General features: G+C 43.6%; 1 protein-coding gene across 4 annotated transcripts in view; it reads left to right on the top strand.

Moving 5' to 3' along the window:
- LOC138761090 (unconventional myosin-XVIIIb-like) overlaps positions 1 to 23996 on the top strand; it is a 260108-nt gene extending 236112 nt beyond the window's left edge. The window contains exons 40-42 of one of the 4 annotated variants that reach the window (XM_069932680.1): positions 10582 to 10746; positions 21342 to 22543; positions 23632 to 23720. In XM_069932680.1, coding sequence (XP_069788781.1) covers positions 10582 to 10746; positions 21342 to 22542 — 1366 coding nt within the window. In that variant the 3' untranslated portion in view covers position 22543; positions 23632 to 23720. Of the gene's footprint in view, positions 1 to 10578; positions 10747 to 14239; positions 14433 to 21341; positions 22544 to 23631 lie in introns of those variants that run through there. The other 3 variants (XM_069932679.1, XM_069932681.1, XM_069932682.1) reach the window with 3 other exon arrangements.
- The last annotated feature ends 1235 nt before the right edge of the window (positions 23997 to 25231 follow it).

Below are 25231 nucleotides of genomic sequence, written 5' to 3'. Positions count from 1 at the left end.
AATATAATTTTAAATCCCATAATCATTAAAAGACATTCCACTCCAGCCCGACTCCCTACACCCCCATCCCGCCAGGAAGAATATCCATGAATGTGATATCATCCACCACCAGATTCAAAGACAGTTTCTTTTCTGCTATTATCAGACTCAACTATTGAGAGAGTGCTGGCCTATGGCGTACCTATGTGGTTTGCCAGCTGCTTGGCAGCAGACAAGAGAGACCTTTAGAGGGTCATCAGTACGGACCAGAAGATTATTGGCTGCTCACTGCCCTCTTTGGAGGATTTATTCAACTCTTGCTGTCTTAGTAGAGCAGCCAACATCCTGAAAGATCCTAACCATCCTGGTCATCAACTGTTTGATCTGCTGCCCTCCAGTAGACATTTCAGGTCCATTAAATTATGGACAAACAGACTTAAAAACAGTTTTTACTCCAGAGCCATACATGAACTGAACACCACCAAGCATTGAATATTGTGTAATTGTATTGTGCTATTGGTTTTATATTTTATTTGTTTGATGTATGTTTGCACCATCAGGATATGCATTCAATTTTGTTGTTCTTATGTAATGACAGTGAAAGTTTATCTTATAAATGAACCTCGTAACAATAAACTTGAACTTGAGCTTAAACTACAACCCTGAATAACCATCCTGACACTATCAATGCTTTGGCATTAAAAATGACACAGATAAAAATCTGTATGACACAGAAGGAGGCCATTGAATTAGTGCTGGCTCTCAGTCATTTTACTGTCCCAAAACTTTTTCTCTTTCACATATCCATCAATTTCTCCATTCCCCAAATCCTGCCACACCAGGATTTACACTGAATCTTTACACTGAAAGATTATTTGCAGTACCCAATTAACCCACCACCCACATGCCTTTGGGTTATCGGAGGAAACCAGAGCTCCCTTACAGTCACAGGGAGAACATGCAAACTTCACACAGACCACATCCGAGGTCACGATCGATCTGGTTGCTGGAGCTTTGTTATTAGTGATTGTATCGCTCTGCCAGCCACATATAGACAAGTCAAAGAGTTTTTTTAAACCTCTTCCCCGATAATCTGATAAACTTCTGCTGCAATAGAATTGATATAGTGTTACTAAATCATTGCATGTGTGTATTCATCAGAACATAATTTCATGGTCCTTGGTCTGTCTTATTGAGAATCCTGGGTAATGTCTAAATGCTATTACACAGAACAAGTTACAAAAACAAGTTGGAGAGAGTAATCAACATTAAAGTAATGTTTTAAAGCTTGTGAATTGTCAGATGAAGAATGAGGGTGAGGAAAAAGGTGGCTGCGTAGTTCATAATTGCCATTATATCAGGTTTATCATCTCAGCCAGAATGAAGAATTATGCTCAGCTTAGATGTGCAAGTAATATTGAAATGACATATGATTTTATATTCCTAAAATCATGGGAGCATGCATATTAATCTTAATCAGATAATTCTGCACAGGCTGTGCTGGCATGCAGTTCATGATTTTGTACTTTAAACTGCTGTAAAGCAGTGAGGCCAGACAAAGTCCTGGCTGCGATGAAGCAAACCTGCAATGCAGATCCAGCTGAATCTCCAGTGCATGAGGAGTTCATTCACATTCAAGAGGCTGTTGCCTTCCAAGATAAAATCTGCTTTACTGGTATCCAATCAACTAGCACACTACTGCACCTTTGCTGTAGGGCATGTCATCTACAAGATGCAGAATAATCACTCACTGATGGCAGATCAGCATCTTGTAAATCTGTGAACTCTCTCAACAAGAGGGCAAGGGCAAAGGGAAACGCCAACTTCTTCACAAACCCCCCGCCTCCCCCTAGGTTTTGCATCATTCTGACTTAGAAATACATCACTGTTCCTTAATTGTAGCTGGGTTTAATTTCTAGAGCTCCTTCACCACAGCACTGGGGGAGCAACTTCATGACAAGAACAGCCGGGGTTCAAACTGGTGGCTCACCACCATCTTCTCAAGAGCAAGCCCGAATGGTCAATAATTGTTGGCTTTGCCAACAATTCTCATTTCCCCTAAATAAAGTATATAAGATCAATATTCTCCTGCCCCTGTACTAAATCTTCAGCCACACATTCATCTGCCACAACTTCCTATTTCTAACATCACTGGCATGTGGCACAGGCAGCAATCCCAAGGTCCTGCTTTTCAGCTTCCTTCCTAACTCCCTATATTCCCTCCTCTTGATCTCAGCTTCCTTCCTAACTCCCTATATTCCCTCCTCATGACCTCATCCTTACTCCTTTTGATGTCATTGGTACCAACATAGCTTCATCACTTCAGAACGCTGTGGGCAATATAAAACGTCTCTGATCCTGGCACCTGGGAAGCAACAGTGATCTCAAACTTGTTTACAGACCTCCTATCTATTAGCCTAACCCTTCATTCTTGTGTGGTTGTAGCTAAGATCATCATTATGCAACCCATGAAACTCATACGGCAGCAGGATGCTATTTGCCAGAGGTAGGAGAATCTCCTGCTCCTTAGAACCTTACATAGAACCTTTGGCCCACTTCGTTTCCAGCAGACCTTTTGGAGAATATGCCCCGCTTTAAATCTCTGCCCTAGTATCCCTTCATATAAACCCTTCTCCACCATGATTCAGTAACATACAAGCAATTCACTCTAAATTGCAATCATTTGTCAATAAAAGTCATAGATTCATGCAACACAAAAATAGATCCTTCCATCCACCATATCCATGCCAATCAATTAATTCCTGTTTATACTAAATGCATATACCAGCACATGGCCTGTGACATATTTTACCTTGGAAGTTTTTCTGTTCACATTACTACACATTCTTAACTCTGTCGTCCGGTTATCAACTCTTCACTGAAATGCTTCTTTTCAAGATGTGAGGTACCTCTGCCAAATGGTCTCTGCTTGAAGGGTCAGGATCTCTAAACTACCCATGTTACTGCAGTCCTTTCTCCCCTGGAACCCTTCTTGAAAATCTTGGTTGGGAAGCTACCAATGAAATCTCTTCTATTCACTCTTTAAAGCCTGTGCTCACAAGCAGAACAATTCACCAGTTTCACTGAGGGAGCTTGAAGGATGAACATCAATCACGATAACAGAATCTCTCTACATCCTCCCTCGCCATGGGGTTCCTGTCATCGATTTGAAAGGGCTTGATCCTTTGCACTATTTACTCTGGCAGCAAACTATTCCATTATTGTTGGATCACTGTATCAGCCTGCTCTGTGAGGCTTACATCAACAAAGCTCTCCTTTGTCCCACATTGTCCTTTGAGTAGGGAATCTGGCAACTGCACTGGCCCTCCATCTGACTCCAGACTCAGTTATCTCAAGCAAGCCATAGGAAGACACCCACCACCCACCATCAGTCGGGAAAATCGTGGAAAAAATTAACATAATTACTGCCCAGGTGGTTGTTCACACTGGGCACCCTTGGTGCTTGCCACATTGACCACCGCCAGTGGGCTGATATTGCCTCAACCGTGCATCTTGGCGCCTCACAGTTCGGCAGGCAGCAACCTCCTTTGAAGAAGACCGCAGAGCCCACCTCACTGACAAAAGACAAAGGAGGAAAAACCCAACACCCAACTCCAACCCACCAATTTTCCCTTGCAACCGCTGCAACCGCGTCTGCCTATCCCGCATCGGACTTGTCAGCCACAAACGAGCCTGCAGCTGACGTGGACGTTACCCCTCTATAAATCTTCGTCCACGAAGCCAAGCCAAAGAAAGAAAGAAAGAAAGAAATTCTGGGTGTAACCAGAGTGGGCGTTATACTGCCGGCTTCCTCCAAAAAGTTGTAGGGGTCCTGCAGGATAAATCGTGGTGAAGGAATTGTCACAAAATTTATGCACGTTCCTTTTTAAACTGCCCATGTAGTGGAAAAATTCCTTGATGGTGCTGTTACATGCCTGCAGTCTAAAAACCATGTGACACTGCATTACCTGCTGAGTTTCTCCAGCACTTTTATTTACAGTATTACAATTGTATTTCAAAACCTTTGAGGTTGAGCTAAAAACAAATGGTGGCATAAACTGTCTGTCACAGAACAAACTCGTAATGCCTGCTTATTGGTTTTATTCAATTTGCTGATTTGAACAAACAAAGCTGTAATAGACACCCTCACAATGGCTAGGTGTGTAGATGGACCATTTACTTTACTTTTCAGCAGTACAAAAAGATCCATAATCTGCACTTAGATCTGCAGCAATATGAGTCCTGACCCCACAGACGTCACTTCTACCTCCCTGGCCCATCGTCCCTTCCCAGAATTTCAAAAGGGAGAGCAATATCTGTGCATCTGCTGACCGACCAGACAGCACATCGATTAAAAAACATAGGCCTTGAGATTTGAAGTGATAGTTTCACAAGAAGAATGCTGGGGGAGAGAATGAAATGAGGGCACAAGCCTTAGCTTCCGCGCAACAGGCTTCAACTTGGAATAATGCATTCAGTTCTGGTCGCCACATTACAGGAAGGATGTGGAAGCTTTGGAGAGGGTGCAGAGGAGATTTACCAGAAGGTTGCCTGGATTGGAGAAGATGTTTCATGAGGGAAGGTTAACTCTTTCTATTTTCCTAACCCCCTGTCTCCTTTTCTCCAGCTCCTTTCTCTCTCCATTCAGAGAGCTACCCTCTCCCCCATCACTTGTCAGCTTTTTTCTCTTCTGCCCTCCCACCCATACCCAAATTGCCCTGTGGGCCTGTGCTCCTTGCTTGCCCCTCCCACTACCATTTTATTCAGGCACCTGTCTGCTTTTTGCTCATACCTTTGCCATACAGAACGCTACGTGCCCTGTTAAGTTTCTCAAGCATTTTTGATTATTAAACTACAATCATAGCATCTGCAGACTTTCTTGGTTAACTCCTAACAGAGGGAGGGCTTTTCTCTATGAGAGAAAAGGGGTGACTTAATAGAGGTCAACAAGATTATGAAAGGCATAGACAGGGTAGACCGCTCACACCTTTTTCCAGGGCGACAGTAGCAAGTACTTGAGGACATCTGTATAAGCTGAGTGGAGGAGAGTTTAGGGGAGCCATGGGGGTATGTTATTTACACAGAGTAATGGGTGCCTGGAATGCATTGCTAAGGGTGGCGGTGATGGCTGGAACAATAGCGTCATTTAAAAGACTCTTAGACAGGAACATAGATAAAAGAAAAATAGAGGGTTATGTGAGTAAGGTGAAAAAGGTTTAGATTACTGAGTAGGTTTATATAGGTCAGTACAATATTGTGGGCTGAAGGGCCTGTACTCTGCTGTAATGTTCTATGTTTGATTACCTTGGAAACAATGGTGATGCATTCTGATTCAATTTCAATCAACTCAACCCTCAGTGCTTTGACTGTGCTGTTTTACTTCTTCAGAGTGAACATAGTGAGGCTATCCAGTCATTTAAAGTACTTCTGAAACTCCTCGCTGTTGTAATGGAAATTCTGGCAAAATCATTTTCATCTTCTCCTGCCCTTTGTTCAGCTGAGCCTCACTGACAGGATGAAACTGTTCTGTTTCAACAACCCAATCTCAGAAGTACTTTAGATTCATAAGTTAGGAGATATATGTGTTGATGCTTTCCAATGTCCAGCAGTAGGTGTTTAATTTTTAATTCAAACATTACAATTGAATGAGCAATTGATGTGACTTGACGTGATAGTGCTGAGGGCTACTGAGATAAGGCTGGCGAGATCTTTTATTGGCCGCATGTGGAAGATAAGGCTGGCGAGATCTTTTATTGGGCGCATGTGGAAGATAAGCCGGAGGATCTCTTTTCAAAGAGTTATTATAGAATATTTTTTATGTTGAATTGAATTGTACATTGTTATGTGATACTATGAAATTGTGGAGAGGCTTTTGCAGGGTAAATCTCCTCCTCCTCAACTTCCATTTCCTCCTTTTTCCCTCTCTTCATTCCATCCACCCCCACTTTCCCTCCTTCTCCCTCTCTCTGCCTCCTCCTCCTCCTATTCTCACCCTCTTCTCCTTCCCATCTCCTCATCCTCCTGCCCTCCTCCATTGTCTACTCTTCCTCTTCTCCTCCCCTCCTCCTCCACTCCTCCTCCACTCCTCAATATCCTAATCCTCCTCCCTCATCCTCATCCTCCACACATCCACCTTTTCTTTCCTCCTACTCCTTCTCTCCTCCTCCTCCTTGACCTGTTGTTCCTCCTCCCCTCCTCCTCCTTCTCCTCCTCTTTCCTCTCCATCCTCTTCCCCATCTCTCCATCCTCCTCCTCTGTCTCCTCCCTCTTTTCTCCTTCCCCTCCCTTTCCACCCCCTCCTCCTCCCCTCTCCTCCTCCTGCTCCACCTCCTCCACTTCTTCTCCTCCTCCCCTCCTCCCTCTCACCCTCCTCTTCCCGTCCTCTGTCCACCCCTCCTCCTCCTTCCCTCCTTTCTCCTTCTCTATCTCCTTCACCACCTCCCCACTCCTCCTCCCTTTCTCCCCCCATTTTCCTCATCCCTCCTCCTCACTCTTTCTTCCTCTCCATCTCCCGATCATCTCCCTCTCCCCTCCTCCTTCCCTCTCCTCCCTTCTCCAACCTCCTCCTCCCCTGTTCTCCTACTCCTTCCCCTCCCTTTCGACCTTCCCCACCTCCTCTCCTCCTCCTCCCTCCTCTCTCTCCTCCCCTCCTGCTCCTCCCTTCTCCTCTCTCCCCCCACCCCACTCCTTATTTAGCTTGCCATGGTATTCACTTGTCAGTCTCAGTCACGATACATTGGGCACTGTTATTGGCTGACTTCCAAAGAACGGGTTAAAATTGCAGTCTGCTTCATTCTTTTTGTTGCTTGATAGAGGAAGTTTTGAACAGAGCAAAGTATGAGCATACAAATCCCCAGGGATTATAGACAGGGTTTTTTTTTCTCAAGGCTTTCTTATAAAGCAGCTGCATGATAACATTAAAAATCCCCAAAGGATGCAGGGTCCACTTTAATTCTTTATTCCACTCCCACTCTGGCCTCTGCGTCTTTTTGTTTCCAATGAAGCCCAGTGAGGCCTTAGTCCCTTTTACATAGAGGCGTCAAATCAGATAATCTCTGGATTTTCTGCACTTCACCTACCTGCGTGAATGTAAAGAAGGTTGATCGATGTGTCCATTTCCCTTCGGGTTCCCTCTGCCTAGGCACCTAGTGTCAGAGGTGGAGCAAAGTCGCACCGCCTCCTGTCTAAACGGATGAGCACTGAAACAGCCTCGAAAGGGGGAGATGACTGCAACCGAAGTGCGCAAATTAAAATTTTGGGGGGATATTTTATTTATAATTTTACCAAAATCAGACAGTTCCAATAATTCACAGGTGAACAATTACATTCATCAAATATATTTACATTTCTTCAGCTGAATCTGGTTTTATATCCCTTCCCCACAATAGAAAACAGCAAAAAACACATTATCCATTTAAATAAAAGAATTTAACTTATATGAAAAGGCAAAAACACTTATTTAATATAAAAGAACAAGACGCCAGTAACCGAAGACAAGTAACAAATTAAAAAGGAAAAAGAAAAGAAAAACACATAGGGTCTGTAGGAGCTCAATGCCCATACTCCAGGTCTCTCACATTCATCTCGACTTAGCCTGATTAGAATGGCCCTTCCCCCAGAAGAGGAAGGACAAGGGTGGCGGGGGGCGTGTTGGCAGTGAAGCATGGAGGTGGGGGTGGGGTGGAGCGCAATATATTCTTCTACTTATGTAACGCCAGGTATGGTGGCCAGATTTTAAGAAAAGTTTCATATTTTTTCCTTTGGTTGTATGCAAACTTTAAAGTTAAAAGAGGCTGTTCCTGATAAAGAAGTTGTGAACTTAATGTCGAACTGTGATGTCGATCCTTTCCAAACTTCAAAGAGTCTGAAGGCTATTGGTCCTCTCATGTCCAAAGTTTGAAATTTACATGAAGCACAATATTCACCCAATCCCAGATGCAGGTCCTCACTGTCAGGGCAACACATTTGGCAGGGGGTCGGGTGCATTCGAGTTTCCCTGGTGCTGGCACTGGCAGAGCGGTTCCAGCGTGTGGGGAATTATGGGTAATGAAAACAGCCATTGATCCTGCATTTAGCTACCGCTGCTGCCTTGAGCAGGCCCCGAGTGGTGCCAGAGCAACCTCAAAGTGGCCCGATGAGGTGCCGGAGCACTGCTCTGGTGAGCTCCGGCAGCACTACCCCTGTCTGGAACTCCTGTCAGCTGCTGGGACAGATTCCAAGCAAGGTTCTGAACTTACGGCCTAATTAAAACTGGCGCATGTATGTAAATATCGCACTCTGAGCCCCCAAATTTATAAAGAAAATAAATAATAACATGAATTGTTCTGCCAATTGGCTGAAATGGAAAATAAAGCATTTTATAAATGCAAGTGTGTTTTACAGCCAATCCTAACACAAATCATTGCAAATGATTATGGACTCAGTCATAATCATAATAAAAGTGATTTACTTTCGGGCGTGTATGTTCTACATCATACCAGAGGATGATGCTGCTGTGAATCACGTCCCACCCCTTTTGCCCTGTAAAGCTGGATCCCCATGTAAAAGGACTTAACAGTGTGAATGCTGAATCTACCTTTCAGATTTCCCTTTTACATAAATTGTGAGTTGGGCAATAAGGTGGCTTCTCTATGTAAAAAGGCCTCTTGAGATACATTACAAACCTTAGAACTCGTTGAATGGATCAATTCCATATAACCAGTTTTTCCAGTTTGTAGAGAACGATCCAATTCCAATGTAAGTCCCTCAAATTTAAATGTTAACTCAGTTTCTCTCCCCAGAGATGCTGCTTAACCTGTTGAACATTCCCTACATTTTCCATTTTACAGCATCTGCAGTATTTTGGACCTCATCACTTTATTTTATTTTATCATTCCCCTCTTTTTTTTAAATTTGTCTCTTACACCTCCTCCCGACAGATCAGCTGTGATGTACAACATTCCACCAGCAACTCTATTTGTAACATCCTCTCACATGAACTCCTAATCATGGGCATCCCCTTGTTCTCTCCACCATCACCAACTTTTCATCAACCTAAAACTTGATTGAATTCTCAAAAAAGTCCAAGTTCTGATGAATGGTCATTTACCTGAAAATGTTAACTCTGTTCCTCTCTCTACAGATGCAGCCTGACCTGATGAGTATTTAAAAAATCATTTCCTTATCTCTCTCCTTGATATTATACCATGTAACACCCTGATATCCAACTTGCCCTGATCAAAGTGTATATGTTGAGATAGACCATTGTAATATGTAGTTTTTTTAAAAGATTTTCATTGGCACAGATGGAACTCATCTTTCTTCAATTTTCTCCTTTTATTTTAATCAATCCTATTCCATCTGCTACTTTTTTCTCCCATGAGCAAAAGGGTCAAAACCAGAGGGAAGTTGTTTAAAGATATTAATATAAATATTAATGGAGAAAGATGAATTCTTCTTTCACCTGATGGTGAGAGGGACTGGAATTCTTTGCCTGAACAAGCATTGAAGACAGAAGCCCTCATCACACTTATACAGTACTTAAAAGTATACTTCAAGCACTGTGACCTTCAAAACTACAGACCTTTTGCTGGAGCCGGGTTTGGGCTTAGTAACTCCTCTTCCCTTAAAATGGACATGAGAGGACCAATAGCCTTCAGACTCTTTGATTTATTTTTCCACACTGGTTTATGATCGGAAACTATAAATTTAAAGCCACCTGTATTTTATTACAGGGGTATTGTTAGCACATCAAATGCCTTTTCCAGAATGGGTGGGTATGGATACTGAATATTTGTTAAAATAATATAATCAGTTTATTGTCATACACATTTAACAATGTACATGGGCCCAAACATTTTGCTTGTTGCAGCCGAACGGGTGCTTACAAAGAAAACCTATTATAGTAAACAAACTAAATTAAATTAAAAGAGCAGCCTGGTTACCCTAGAGGTCAGCACCACACTATTAGAGTGCCATGACCTGGGTCGAATGCAGTGCTGTCTCTAAGGAGTTTGTACATTCTTTCCATGTCTGCATGGACTATCTCTGGGTGCTCTGGTTTCCTCCCACCTTGAAAACATACAGTGGGTGCCAGTTAATTGGCAGTATGGGCTCTTTGGCCAGAAGGGCATGTTACTGTGCAGTATGTTTAAATTTAAATAAAAAATAAAAATTGATAGGCAAAATAAATACAAAAGATGGATATTTACAGTTATCTTAGTGCGAAAAAAAAGTGATTTGCAATTGTGCCCAAAAGTAGCAGTGAGAAAATGTTGTGACCAGGGAGATGGTATCTTTATTGAATATCTATCTATCTATCTATCTATCTATCTAACTATAAAAAGCAGAGATACTCAAGTGGCTAACATTGTCCAAGGCAAAACTAGAGTCCATACCTTAATCTAATATTCAGATTGCAGCATGTATTTATTTGTGTGGTGAATATTTTATTGGTTCTTATCACACAAACATAAAATTTACAGAAATAATGTATTATTTATTCTGCTTAATTTTGTCTGGTGCTAGATCTGCATTGAGTTCCAGCAAGAAATGCTAGAACTAGACTCAGGTCTAAATTCTATGGCATTAACTGCATTTCTTCTCTCTTCCTACTGAAAGCAGTGATGTGCAGTCCAGTAGGGGATCCCTTCTGACCGATGACCGTACCACCAGGACGAGATCATGGCTGGGGTCATCAACGGGCCACTCACCCACATTGGGGTCAAGTGTGACTGGGTGTCTTGTTCGAGGATCAGCTGTCGATAGTGTAACCCCACACCACTACAGGTGAGTCCTGGTCAAATTTACTTGGATTTGACATTAGAAAAATAGAAACTGCTCAATTTTAGTCCTGTGATTAAAGAGAGGATATATGTACCAGCATTGGAGGAAGACCATTAGATATTCACTAGACCAATTCTTGGGATAGAATGGTTATCCAACATTAAAAATAGATCGATATTAAATTTAGTCATTTAAAATTAGATATGTAGCATGGTAACGGTCCCTTCCGATCCACAACCATGTGCCACCCAAATACCAGACATGTAGCATGGTAACAGTCGCTTCCAATCCACAACCCTGTGCCACCCAAATACCAGATATGTAACATGGTAACAGTCCCTTCTGATCCACAACCCTGTGCCACCCAAATACCAGATATGTAACATGGTAACAGTCCCTTCCGATCCACAACCCTGTGCCACCCAAATACCCCAATTAACATATAATTCCCATATGTCTTTTCAGGATAGGAGGAAACTGGAGCACCTGGAGCAAACCCAGGCAGACATGGGGAGGATGTGCAAAGTCCTTACAGACAACAGCTGATTTGAACCTGGGTCTCTGGCGCTGTACTAGCATTAAGTTAACTGCGATGCTAATCGTGTCGCCCACTAATCTTTCGAATTTCAAAGATTGAGAGTAATCTTACTGAAACATACAGAATTCTTAAGGTCCCTGAAAGGATCGATGCCGAGATAGTTCCACTGGTGAAAGAATCTCAAGTGACACATGGTAGGGTGGTATGGTTAGCATCACAGATAGTGCAACACTATTACAGCGCCAACACCCAGGTTTGAATTTGCTGCAGTCTATGAGGAGTTTGTATGTTCTCACCATATCTGCAAGGCTTTCCTCTGAGTGCTTCAGTTCCCTCCCACGTTCCAAAGACGTACGGGATTTGTGGGTGTAATTGGGTGGTGCAGACTCGTGGCCCAGAAGTGCCTGCTATCGTCCTGTATCTGTAAATGAAAAAAAAAATAAAAAGAACCTTAAGTTACTGTACTGGGGGTGCAGCCATTAAAACTGAGGAATGTATCTATGTCCTCTTCCATATGGTGGTGAATACCTGTAATTCTTTACCCTGGATGGTTGTGGAGGATGGGTTACTGAAGGAATTTTCAGGGGAAGCTTTTGAAAGCTTGGAAAGTTGAAGATCTGGGGACTTGGTACAGCAGTGGAAATGAGTCCTCAGGCAGATTAGCAGTGACCAAACTGAATGGAAGGTCAGACTTGAGGGGCCAAATGGCCTACTCGTCCTCCTGCTTTCAGGAAAATATTTAAACACTACACAGACAACATTTGAGGTCAGGTTTGAACCTGGGCCCACAGAGATGATGCACCTTTAGTGCATAATCTTTCTAACAAAAGATTATCTCTATTAACTTCTCCACAAAAACAGGCCCTTCTGCCCTCTGAGTCAGTACTGACCACCAAACACACATTATACTATTCCTATACCAAGGTTGATTATATTTTATTCTCTGCACATGCCTGTCAAAACCCTCTTCCCTGTTCCCAGATTCTACCACTCACTATACACTCTGGGGAATCTTCAACCCCAACCCTTGGGTTATGTGAATTGCCTGTTGGTGCTTCTCCCTAGGCTCATTCTGGTCACTTGGACAAAGATCTAGAGGAGACACTGGTGGGAATCAGCGAGGGGATATGCAGCTAGTAGACCGAGTCATGCAGGGTCTGTGAAGAGTGCAAACCGCGCTTCTTCCACAGGCCACAGGCCCACGTCGTCAAGGTCACTCAGCCCTTAAAATGGCTTAGCATCAACTTCAAGGGCCTCTTGCCTTCCATGAACAAGATCGTTTACTTCCACACAGTTGTAGACGAATAATCCCATTTTCCCTTTGCCGTCCCTTACCCTGACACTTCCATAGCCAACGTTATCAGGGCACTGACGCAGATCTTCACCACGTTCAGATACCCAGCATTCATCTACAGTGACTGGGGGTCCGGCTTCATGAGTGTGAAGCTGTGTCAGTACCTGGTAGGACGAGGCATTGCAACTAGTCGCACGACTAGCTACAACCCGAGGGGCAAAAACGGGGTGATCGGGAAGGCAGTTCTCCTGGCCCTGAGGTCCAAAGGCTGGTCTGTTGACTACTGGCAAGAGGCCCTCCCCAAGGCACTCCACACCATTAGGTCATTCTTGTGCACGGCTACTAATCAGGCTCTTCACGAGTGCCTTTTTCATTCCCTCGGAAATCAGTGACTGGGGTCTCCCTCCCAACTGGGTTCACATCTCTGGGACCAGTGCTCCTCTGCAAACAAGTGTGGGCCTACAAGTCTGACCCACTAGTCGAGCAGGTGCTCCTCCTCCATGCCAACCACAACTACGCCTGCCTACATCAGCTAACCCTGTGCCCGTGAGGACACCATCTCGACCAGGAATCTGGCACCAGCAGGGGCCCCCCCCTCCCAGAATCATGACTACCCGGCCCAACCTCCCCACTATGGGTACACTTGGCCTACCAAGGATCTGAGGGCTGACGTCCTCCCTCTGCCTTTCCTGAAGGCCCCACTCCTGTGGACTACACCCACCCGGCCATCTCCTCCTCCCAGCAGACAGACATACAGATAGACACCATACTGCCCACACCGATGCCTGCCAAGGCTACGCTGGACCCATCCAATCCTCAGGCAGCAACCACACCCTCACTGACCTTTGACCAGGAGCCAAACCTGTGACAGTCTCAGAGATTCCAAGAGCTGCCGGACTGACTGAATCTGTAAATACCACCCGGCACTGTTTTACACCACCCCCCCCCACAAGACAATTTTAAGAATGGGGTGAATGTGGTGATATGACCACCAGCCTACTGCGAGGTGATCTCTGTACCTGCAGGAAGACCACCTAAGCGGCTGGCAATCAACCAACCTGTATATAAACCTGAGCCGTCCCCTCCTGAGCCAGTCACATGGGGAGCCACCAAGGCTTGAACTGGTATTCTGACTTTTACTGGAATAAAATCCATAGTTGAGGGCCCTCGCAGGATCAGGAGTTCCTGGTAGCTGGTGTGGGGTGGGGGGAATAACAAAGAACTTTGGGAGGTGCGTGACTTTAGAGGTCAGGTGATTGTGATAGCGCATCAACTATGATTATTAAAACTCATGAGAAGTCTCCATTAAGCAGTTCTGTTGGTTCAGCTCAGACAACTTCTGATTCACTGCACCAGTTGCTACAATTTCGTAAAAGCACACAAAGCTGGAGAAACTCAGCAGGTCATTGTGCGCTTTTACTTCAACACGGTGTCTGCAGATTTTTGTGTTTCACAAATAACATTTCGAGTCTGAGCCTTGACGAAGGGTCCAGGCTCGAAACATTGGTTACCCTATACTTCCTATGGATACTGCGAGACCTGCTGAGTTTCTCCTGCACTTTTGTTTCTCGCATTGGACCCCAGCATCTGCAGACTTTCTTGTTTAACTGAATATTCATGGTTTCACTGTGCTCTAACTTATTCAAAGTAATTACTTTCAACAGGAAGCTGACAGCCCAGCAGCACTCCATAGCAAGATCCCAACAAGGCTGAATGACAGTATCACTCAAATTATAATGAGCCTGGACAACTCCACCAGCTCTGACTTGCAATTTGAATTATCCTGACTTGGTCCTCCCAAAGCTTGTTGAGGTCCATTTAATTATAATGCTGCTGTCTTTGCAATCTTGCACATCATGTTCCCTCTGGCGAGCCCCAGAGAAAGTAAAGCTGTTCAAAGGCAAACAACATTTAAAAAGTATGAAACCATCTCAAGTCCTTTAGCTCTATTTTAGTTGCTTCCTTTAATTTTCATGGTTGTGGTCAGAGATGGAGGAAAGCACAATTCATGGGGACAAATGTCTTTTACAGTTAGTGAAAAACTGCAGATTTGTGGTCACTGTTATCATTTAAGGAAGTCTGCAGCCTAACCTCTTGAGAACCCGTTTATTTGTCCATCCACAGCAATGTTCTAACAAGCAGGTAAAGTTTTGAAGAATTTAATCAAAGACCAAATATCAGACAGGGTATAGGAAAGAGGCACCCTTCTCTATTTTTTAACAAAGCATCATGCAACCTTTTACATTCACCTAAGTGGGAAGTTGTGATCTCAATATGATGCCTTGTCTAAAAGTTGGCACCTCTGACAGTGTAGACCACCATCAGTTTTGTGCTAGAGCTTCCTCTAGAGTCTGTGAGCTGGCGAATGTCAGTCTCAGAGGTACATCTAATGCACCACTACATTTGTTTGGTTTGTAATTGATTTTTTTTCTCTTAATTGTTCTTTTTCATAATATTTATGTTGGACGTGCATTTAAAATCGATAAAACCTCTAAGACAGTTCAGTGGTCAGGAAATTAATATGTGCTAATTAATATGTGCCATTCTTTTGCTCTGTCCCAGTCCAACCAAAGTGCCCAGGGGCCCCAGGCACTTCTCAGTCTATAAGCACATTGATTCCTGCCCACACAAAACAAAATTGTAACCTCCACCTGATACTTGACAGAGTCCCCTCAAGCTATATATTTTTTAATATATGGTTACTTTCTTTTTATTGAATCTTTATGACTCCTGCAACAAAATGGACCCATGTAAGTCACAGCCAATGTTCACTGTAAGTCACTTGCTAGATCTTCAGGTATATAAGCAGTATGTCAAGGAGAGATGAAGAGACATAGCACTGAAGCAGTCCATACTGACCATCATCCACCATGTTTAGAAGGTCATAAGACATAAGAACAGAATTAGGCTATTCAGCCCATCAAGTTTGAGTTTATTGTACACTCTAAATATGCACTGAAATATTACTTGTTGCAGCTTTCACCAAAAAACTACTGTAGTGTACATTAAATTAAATTGAAGAAGAGCTAATAATAGAAAATATAGAGAGATAATAAATATTCACAGTTATGTGGCACTAATCCTATGTTAATCCCTTTTATATGGATAAGAGAGAAAATTCTATTTAGGTAGTGCCTTTAATGGACTAAGATGATCCCAAAATATTCCACAGACAACCTTTGTGATACATTAATTATTAATAGATTTTTTTTAAAATGAGATGGTAGGGAATAGTGTAGTATGGCTTGAAAGCCCAGCACAAAGGAAGCAAAACTGCATGTATAAAGTATTTTTCATGACCTCCGGTTCTAATATCTTTTATAGCTGGGGAAATATAGTGACTGTTATAATATAGGAAAATCTGGCATCAAATGTGCTTAGAGCAAGATGTTTTCAACAGGGATGTGCTAATATTTAGGAATTTATTTTAGAAACGTAGAGTGAAGATTAAATAATAACCAGATGCCAGGAAGAACTTCCTTGGGATTTTTTACATTCACCTGGGGTTCCCACATGGTGTAATATTTACTATCAGTAGGGCCCTTCAAATATCAGACAGATGTAGCATGGATCCCCTGAGTTCACACCGAACATCAACTACCCATTTCTACACTATCAGCTCCTCTCCAGATTACAACTTTTGCCGACAGACTAGGGACAATTTACAGTGGCCAATTAAAAGGCCAAAGTGCCTTTTTTTTGGGATGTGGGAGTTGTGGTAAATCACTATGTATATATTTATCTTTCTGGGCACACCCATTGGCCAACTGTACCTGTGGCCCTCCCACAGGCCCCTGAATAAAGGTGACTGCCCCTCAGCCCCCTCCTCAGTTTGGGACAGTTGACCAGCAATGATGTGTCTTCATTCAATTGTGAATAAAAGCCCATCAGTTTTGTTCAACTTCAGTCTTTTGAGACATTAGGCCTTTTCATGCCAGGCCTCCACCTGGAGGCCAGCTATAAGCGTGGAGAGAAAAAAATAAACTTAACTTTCATGGAGCAGCCCTAAAAGGCTGCTCCTGCGTCACATTCATGTTGAGCGGTGCCTCGTGGCATCCTCCAGAGCCAATGGAGGCAGGGTGACTGGTGCCGTAGCGTCACCCATCATAAATACGCAACTGAGCAATGGCCATCTTTCTTACCCACGCAGCTAGAACCACTCTGTGTTTCCTGGTGAGGGGCCGGAATGGCTGGCGGGGCTGTCACAGCATGCATCAGCCATCCCCTGATGGCCCCTGCTGACCACCCCTGACCTGATGGCCCCTGACCTGATAGCTGCCACTGACTGATGGCTCCCGCCAGCTGACCCTGATCTGACAGCTCCCGCTGGCTGCCTCTGGCCTGACTGCCCCTGTCTTGATGGCACCCCTGCCTGACACACCCGCTGGCTATCTCCAACCTGAGGGGGTCATGGAGAGAGAGGGGTGCATTGGTAGGAGGGAGAGGGGAGATGGATTGCTGGCTGATGACATCATCACAATGTCATCACAACATAATCAGCCTGACCCTAAACAGCTGCTTGTAGCGGCTGTACATTAATGTGAGGTGGAGGAGTGCTGCACTCCACCGATTATCCTTCCCTTAGAGGGATTGCAGTCAGCACCATGGAGCCGGCTACGGTGCATTCATAGAGGTAGGTCTCCCGATGTAAGGGCGGAGAATCTTTGCCTTTACATTCGAACTTTTTCACTGTATGAAAGAGCCTGAAGATGGTGCGTTAGGAGTAAAGTGGAGATCTGCACCATTGCAGAGAGAATCTGCAAACTCCACGCAGGCACCATGGCAGGTCAAAATTAAACCCGGGGTCACTGGAGGTAGAAGGTAATTACTTTACCAGCCTACCAATTTTAAGAGAGGCTGGATTATCTTCGCAAGTGCTCTCAGCTGAGGCTCCTCTCTTGCTCCTGTTGGCATGGCTGCACCTAAGCTGTCAGCTGGGATCTCTGTTCATCAGCTGCTTGGCAATGACAGGCCTTCCACTGAAATGTTGGACAACATTCAATCCTCGAAATGAGTGTCAAAGCAGAGCAACCTGATTCCAAGTCAAATATGTTTCAATAGAACAAAGCCAAACCTTCAAGCAAACTGTTAGCTCAGTGCCATATTATTCTTGAGACTTATTTATTCTATATCAGACATATAGCCAAACAATTCTCACTATTTCTTTTTCAGTCTTTTGTACTCTGCAAAAATTCCAAGAACTGTTAATGTTGCAAACTCACCTCTAATGCCTTAACCTCCCTTTTGACCATTCTCTTCATTTGCATTTCACACTTCAATCAATAATCCATTCGAACTAAAATCACCTCGAATCAAATTTACATTGTAATCCAGATGTGTGAGCAGATGACATTACAGCAACATCTGGGATCTTATTGAATGACAAGTCCAACATAAAGTGGAGGAACCGAGAGAGATTACTTGAATTTGAGAAAATCAGTAAAATCAATTTAATACACTGGCAGGTTTCTCAAAGCAGTGGGAGGTATAGATGGAGTTAATGGGTGGGAGGAGGATGGTATTGGTTCACGTAATGGCAATGAGAGCTTGAAGATCAGTGGGGAATCAGTTTCCATGCAGTATGACTCTATGCCTAAGTACTTCCATTCCCTAGTCCACAGATGATGATTCTCTGGGGATCCAGCAATCCATTTACACTTCCTTCTGCTGTAATGACTGAGATCCCAGTTCTGCATCTTGGGCAAAATGAAGGTGGAAAGGCAGAGGTCCTGCACCCGCTGGGATGCTACCTTACAGTGAGGCTCACTCTTTCTGTTTTACTTGATACTAATCACCCAACCGCATGAAGTCCAAGGAAGTTAAGAGAGGCTGGATAATCTGTCCCACAACATCCCTCAACATCACTCATATTACACAGGACAATGAAGATTTTGCTTCCTGAACACTTCGGGGTGTACTTTATGAATTTTGGGTTGCTGATCGCAAAAATAACCTTTAAAAGTTCTAATCACATACCTTTTTTTAGAATAGCCTATTTTTGTCATATTTTAAGTCTACTAGTATATCACCCACAAAGCAAGCTGTTTTGATCAGTCCAAGCATGCCTGGGCATGCACTCAGTGCAGGTGCTATGCAAATGTTGTCTTAGGTCTGGCCATGCTTAGTCAGGATAGATACAGATTCTGTGCATTACATTAGATTGAATGCATATTGATGCACTTGTTCTTCAGGCAATATTGTACTGAACAATAGCATATATTCTGTACCTTTGTGGTGAGTATACGCTTAAGGCATAAGACTCAAAGACACAGCATGACTGTACTTAATAAGAAAGCCTAGGAACTCTACTTTGGTTGTAAAATTGGTGACCAAGACAAAGCCTGGGCTCCTCACATTTGTTGTGTAACATGTGCAGTCAATCTGAGAGCTTGGCTCGGAGGTACTCAGAAGTCAGACATTTGCAGCCCCAATGATATGAATAAAAGTTAATTTAATGTTTCTCCAATTTTCTACGTGATACAGAAATATGGAATTATCTTTGTGTTCAGCTCGAAGTTGTCTATCATAATCCCCAATTTTTTTTCCAAGAAGGAAACCTTTTGAAAACAATTGTTGCCCAATGTTTTCTAGCCCATTGCAATTTGTGGGAGCTTGCTGTCCACTAATCATCTCTTCTTTGGCTTGGCTTCGCGGATGAAGATTTATGGAGGGGGTAAATGTCCACGTCAGCTGCAGGCTCGATTGTGGCTGACAAGTCCGATGCAGGACAGGCAGACACGGTTGCAGTGGTTGCAGGGGAAAATTGGTTGGTTGGGGTTGGGTGTTGGGTTTTTCCTCCTTTGTCTTTTGTCAGTGAGGTGGGCTCTGCGGTCTTCTTCAAAGGAGGTTGCTGCCCGCCGAACTGTGAGGCGCCAAGATGCACGGTTTGAGGCGATATCAGCCCACTGGCGGTGGTCAATGTGGCAGGCACCAAGAGATTTCTTTAGGCAGTCCTTCTACCTCTTCTTTGGTGCACCTCTGCCACGGTGGCCAGTGGATAGCTCGCCATATAACACGATCTTGGGAAGGCGATGGTCCTCCATTCTGGAGACGTGACCCTCCCAGCGCAGCTGGATCTTCAGCATCGTGGATTCGATGCTGTCGGCATCTGCCATCTCGAGTACTTCGATGTTAGGGATGAAGGCGCTCCAATGAATGTTGAGGATGGAGCGGAGACAACGCTGGTGGAAGCGTTCTAGGAGCCGTAGGTGATGCCGGTAGAGGACCCATGATTCGGAGCCGAACAGGAGTGTGGGTATGACAATGGCTCTGTATGCGCTTATCTTTGTGAGGTTTTTCAGTTGGTTGTTTTTCCAGACTCTTTTGTGTAGTCTTCCAAAGGCGCTATTTGCCTTGGCGAGTCTGTTGTCTATCTCGTTGTCGATCCTTGCATCTGATGAAATGGTGCAGCTGAGATAGGTAAACTGGTTGACCATTTTGAGTTTTGTGTGCCCGATGGAGATGTGGGGGGGCTGGTAGTCATGGTGGGGAGCTGGCTGATGGAGGACCTTCGTTTTCTTCAGGCTGACTTCCAGGCAAAAGATTTTGGAAGTTTCCGCAAAACAGGACGTCAAGCGCTGAAGAGCTGGCTCTGAATGGGCAACTAAAGCGGCATCGTCTGCAAAGAGTAGTTCACGGACAGGTTTCTCTTGTGTCTTGGTGTGAGCTTGCAGGTGCCTCAGATTGAAGAGACCGCCATCCGTGCGGTACCGGATGTAAACAGTGTCTTCATTGTTGAGGTCTTTCATGGCTTGGATCAGCATCATGCTGAAGAAGATTGAAAAGAGGGTTGGTGCGAGAACACAGCCTTGCTTCACGCCATTGTTAACGGAGAAGGGTTCAGAGAGCTCATTGCTGTATCTGACCTGACCTTGTTGGTTTTCGTGCAGTTGGATAACCATGTTGAGGAACTTTGGGGGGCATCCGATGCGCTCTAGTATTTGCCAAAGCCCTTTCCTGCTCACGATATCGAAGGCTTTGGTGAGGTCAACAAAGGTGATGTAGAGTCCTTTGTTTTGTTCTCTGCACTTTTCTTGGAGCTGTCTGAGGGCAAAGACCATGTCAGTAGTTCCTCTGTTTGCGCGAAAGCCGCACTGTGATTCTGGGAGAATATTCTCGGCGACACTAGGTATTATTCTATTTAGGAGAATCCTAGCGAAGATTTTGCCTGCAATGGAGAGCAGCGTGATATATGCCTAAATGTCAAACCAACTAATTGGCTGTGAAATGCTTTCAATGTCTTTGAGAGTCATTATGTCAGTACAAATCTTTTATTTTGAAGGTTAATAGAGAACAAAACATGTGTGGCCATTTTGGATGCTTTTCAATGTTAGCGTATTTTGGGATGAGCAATTAATTGCAAAGTTTCAAATCTCAAAGTTACGTTGACTCAAACCAATCAACGTGGAAACATGCATTTCAGAATTAAAGTGTATTTTAACCCTTTCTTGTGTGATGTATTGCCAATGTTATAGCCAAGGCCCTTGTCAGACATGTCAGGGGTCCTTAGAACATTGCCTCATGGATTGACTTGGTTGGGCCTTGGATGTGACAAATGGCATCACCAATTCCAGCCACATCAGGAAGCACTGAATAGAAAAATACTAACTTTTACAGGTGCTTACATTAAGAGGAGTTAGTATCTAATTGGACAATATTTTCCTGGACTTTACTTTCTCCTCAAGAACAGGCAACATATGTGTTTAAGCATTGGATTGGTTAGAAACTCTTCCATTTATATTATCTCTCCCATCTTGCCATCCTCAGGTCATTAAGAGGAGAAGGAGATCAAGGCAACAGCAGGGCAAGCTCTTCCATGAGTATGTCCAGCTTCAGAAGTCGAGAACTCACTAGAAGTCCCCACCAGCCTGAGGTTAACCGCCCTGCAACTCTGTCTGGAAGAAGACCTGCTTGGGAAGAAGAGAAAGCCCCAAGTTCTTCAGTGGCATTATCTGAATTTCTTGAGGAGCTGAGGCGTAAACGTACCAATGAAAGAGACCAGCTTAGCTTCCATATGGAAGATTGTTCTTCCCTGCCCATCTACCAGACCGCAGGCATTTCATCACTCAGAAAACGTCCAACCATAAAAGATGATGATGATGATTCATTACTGAGAATGGAGACCCAGAGCCTTTCTTCTTTCAAGGACCGTGGAGGATCTGGCTTAGTCCGATCGTCCAGCCTTTGGTCTCTACCAGTCACCAGTGAATTATCTGAATCTTCTGCCACAAGCAAACGAAACAGATATGGTTCATGTGAAATGCTGGCTGAATCTCACAGTGTTTCTGGTTCCTTTGGTCAAAAGCCAAATGTCTCCATGAGCGATGCAGATAGAGCACTTCCTCCCAGGCTAAAGCCTCCACACAAATGGCTTGACCTATCGCTTGAAGAAGGTATTGATGTGCTCCTCAGTGGAAAACCCATGGTATTCAAGAGCAAGCGGTTCAGCAACGTTCCTAATGAGGATGCAGGAAGAGAAGATACCTGCTGGAAGCTTCCAAGCTTTAGCTATGAGCGAGAAAAGGACAACAATGACAGCAATATTTTTCCTGCAATTCGAAGGTCCCACAGCACAACCAACGTAGTCCCAACCACACACAATACCCAGGCAAACTCTGGACAACTTCCCATAGATTTTGACAGTATCCTTTCCAAAGATGCTCCCTGCGAGGCCTCATTAAAGAAGACCATGTTGGTCAGGCCGTGTACATCCAAAGGAGAGAGAGAGTCACTCAACAACTTGTCTGATTCCTCTTCTTCCTCCGGCTCAACTATTTCATACAAAAGTGCAGATAGTATCAAAAACCGGCCCAGAGTGCAGAGGTCAAGAGACAAAATATCATCAGCTGCAGTAGTGGACAACCAAGGTTTGGATGTCCTCCCAAAGACCGAGGTGAAAGGGAACTCTGCAATCAGTGACATTAACTCAGTAATGATGAAATACTTGAAAAAACCAGACAATGAGTGAGGTAAGTGATCATGTGTTCACAGCCAGAGATAGTTAACAATTCGATATGATCCTTTACCTCTCAGACCATGTTTGGGACAATAGGATGAGGCTTAATAGAATGAATGTGGAAGGGGACTGGATTTGTGCTCATGGGAACTATTGTTTGAAGTGTTCTTGAGTTTCTGTTGGGTGACTTGTTGGTACAATGGATTGGAGTGACATTCTTTGATTTCTCTGAGTCCATATGTATGAGGGATACACCCACCTCCTCCACCTGAAGACCAAAGTCAAAATCGCTATAGATTCAATTGGTCAAGATACCTTCTTTTGAGCCGGTACATTCTTCGATTCTCTGAAAGCAGTGGGCTTGGGGTTAACTGAAGCTACCCACAGTGCTAATTAGACATAACTCAAGACATCACTGTGGAGTTGGGGGTGTCAAAGGGATTCCTTTCTTCTTTTTAACATTTCTATTGAGTTTAACAAATAAATCTTAAATACAAAGATAAAAGAAAACAATCAAAAACCTAAAATGAATTCTAATCTAGCTCCCCCCCTCTAATCAAGGTTACCTTATATAAAAGAATGTAAAGAAATGGATCAACCTTCAGAAACTAGACAGATAATCGCCAGAGCATCAAAATTTCTTAAACCTTCCAAACACTTTCTATCTATAATGTTGTATCTAATTTTCTCCAAGCTTAAATAGGACATTACATCATGTATTCACGGTGTGTGGGTAGGTGAAGAGTCATCTTTCCGTTTCAATAAAATTGCTCATCTGGCTATCAACATGATAAAAATTTTAGCTTCTCTTGAGATCCAGGCAGAGGTATATCCAGTTCACGAGAAAAACCAAACAAGGGACTAAATGGCATGGTTCAGGGACTCCTTCTATGGTGTATAATTTTATATCGACTTCTGTTAGCTTAATTGCCAGTATTTGATGTTTTACTCTCTGAATTCCATGGCATGAGCAATTGAACACCTAAGGTATCTTTAGAAGGATATGGAGGCTATTAAAGGTTTGGTGAGAGCATTAAAGTGATAATCTGGTGGTTAGAAGGATAGTATTTTACTGACTGCTACTCTGACTGTTCTTTCCAGAATCGCTAAAACTCCAACCCCAACCAACCAATTTTCCCCTGCAACCGCTGCAACCGTGTCTGCCTGTCCCGCATCGGACTTGTCAGCCACAAACGAGCCTGCAGCTGACGTGGACTTTTTACCCCCTCCATAAATCTTCGTCCGCGAAGCCAAGCCAAAGAAGAAGAAAACTACCCATCCTGATTGAACAACAGGTTGAAGCATTTGGATAATGGAAACTTGTGCAGCCACAGAGGGAACTGATCTATGCCAATGAGATGCCCTCATTTCCTGGTCAATAAGGTTATAAACAGGGATTCACCACTGATTGAAGAGGATGGTCCCCCATGTTTGTGATGAAATTAAAACATAAAGCTCTTGTCAGATTGCCTGTGTCAATCATCTTTTGTAAAACTTGAAAATATCTGGGGAGTTGGCAAAGTTGTTTGAAAAAGTTCAGGCCTTTGCATTGTAACTGTCATCAGTGATCAAAGAAACTCCTGTAATTTTCAGCAGCGTCTAAGGGAAGAGAATCAGACTCAATGTTTTGGAGAATGAGTTTTCAGTCTTTCGGGCAGATAGCCCAGTTCCGATGCCTGATGCCTGGAACATTGATTCTAATCAATAGGTGCTGTCTGCCCTGCTGAGTATTTCCAACATACTCAGATTTTACTTCAGATCTCCAGAATCTTTTGATTCTTTAGCATTTTGATTTAAAATCAATCCCCTGATTACTGCTGGAGAAAGCCAAGGTTGGTAATGTGAATTTCTATTCATTTCCCCTTCAGCTTTTTGCGTTAACTTGACCAGCAGCAACCAAAGTGAGGCGAAAGATCTGCAAATATATTGTGCATAATGGATCTTAAGAATCACCCGAGTCCAAGAGGATTCATTGTGAAGCTATGCTACCATGTCCATAGTTAACTTTGAATCAGCCTCATTAAAACCTCATTGATTGGAAAAACTACCTCCTGATGGACCCTTGGTAACAATGTATTCCAAGAATACACAATGTTAATTTTCTGAACTGCTTCTTGTAGAGGTGGCAGGATGGTGCTACATCTTGCAAATGGTGTCAGTAAAATACAGGTGGACTTACAAGAACTGAGCATCTGTTTGTGAAGCACATTCACACCCAGTCAGTATTCAAGCACCACTAATATGGACGGTAGTGTGGACTCTGCCCCTCCCCTAATCATCATCCATTCCTCCATACGTTTCTGTAATCTTATCCTCTCTCATAGGAATTTCTAGACTTCTGTTTCTCCACTGGTTTCCAGGATACAATCAATGCTGCAAAGACCCGATTTATCCTGATTTGGCTAAAAGACCAGTTTTAACAAACACCTCTCCCTTCACTGCCTTGTGGGTAACTGATTAACTTTGTACATCCAGCCCAATTTGACTTAAGTCTTGAAGTGATCCCATCACATTTTTATTGGTCATTGGAATTACCCTAATTCCTGTGCTCCAACTTGGAAAAGTAAGGTTGAAGCAGAAGGGAATTGAGCGTAACAGAATCAATGGGTTTTTACAGGGTTTGTGGTTCTGGCCACTAATGAATTACTTTTCTTAATCTGTCATGGTAACTACTGTTCTTGAAATTTATGTTTTATGATTG

Source organism: Narcine bancroftii, chromosome 4 (assembly GCF_036971445.1).
Source record: "Narcine bancroftii isolate sNarBan1 chromosome 4, sNarBan1.hap1, whole genome shotgun sequence".
NCBI classification, from domain to species: domain Eukaryota; kingdom Metazoa; phylum Chordata; class Chondrichthyes; order Torpediniformes; family Narcinidae; genus Narcine; species Narcine bancroftii.
The sequence above is the reverse complement of the archived record's forward strand: the minus strand, read 5'-3'. Positions and strand labels throughout refer to the sequence as shown.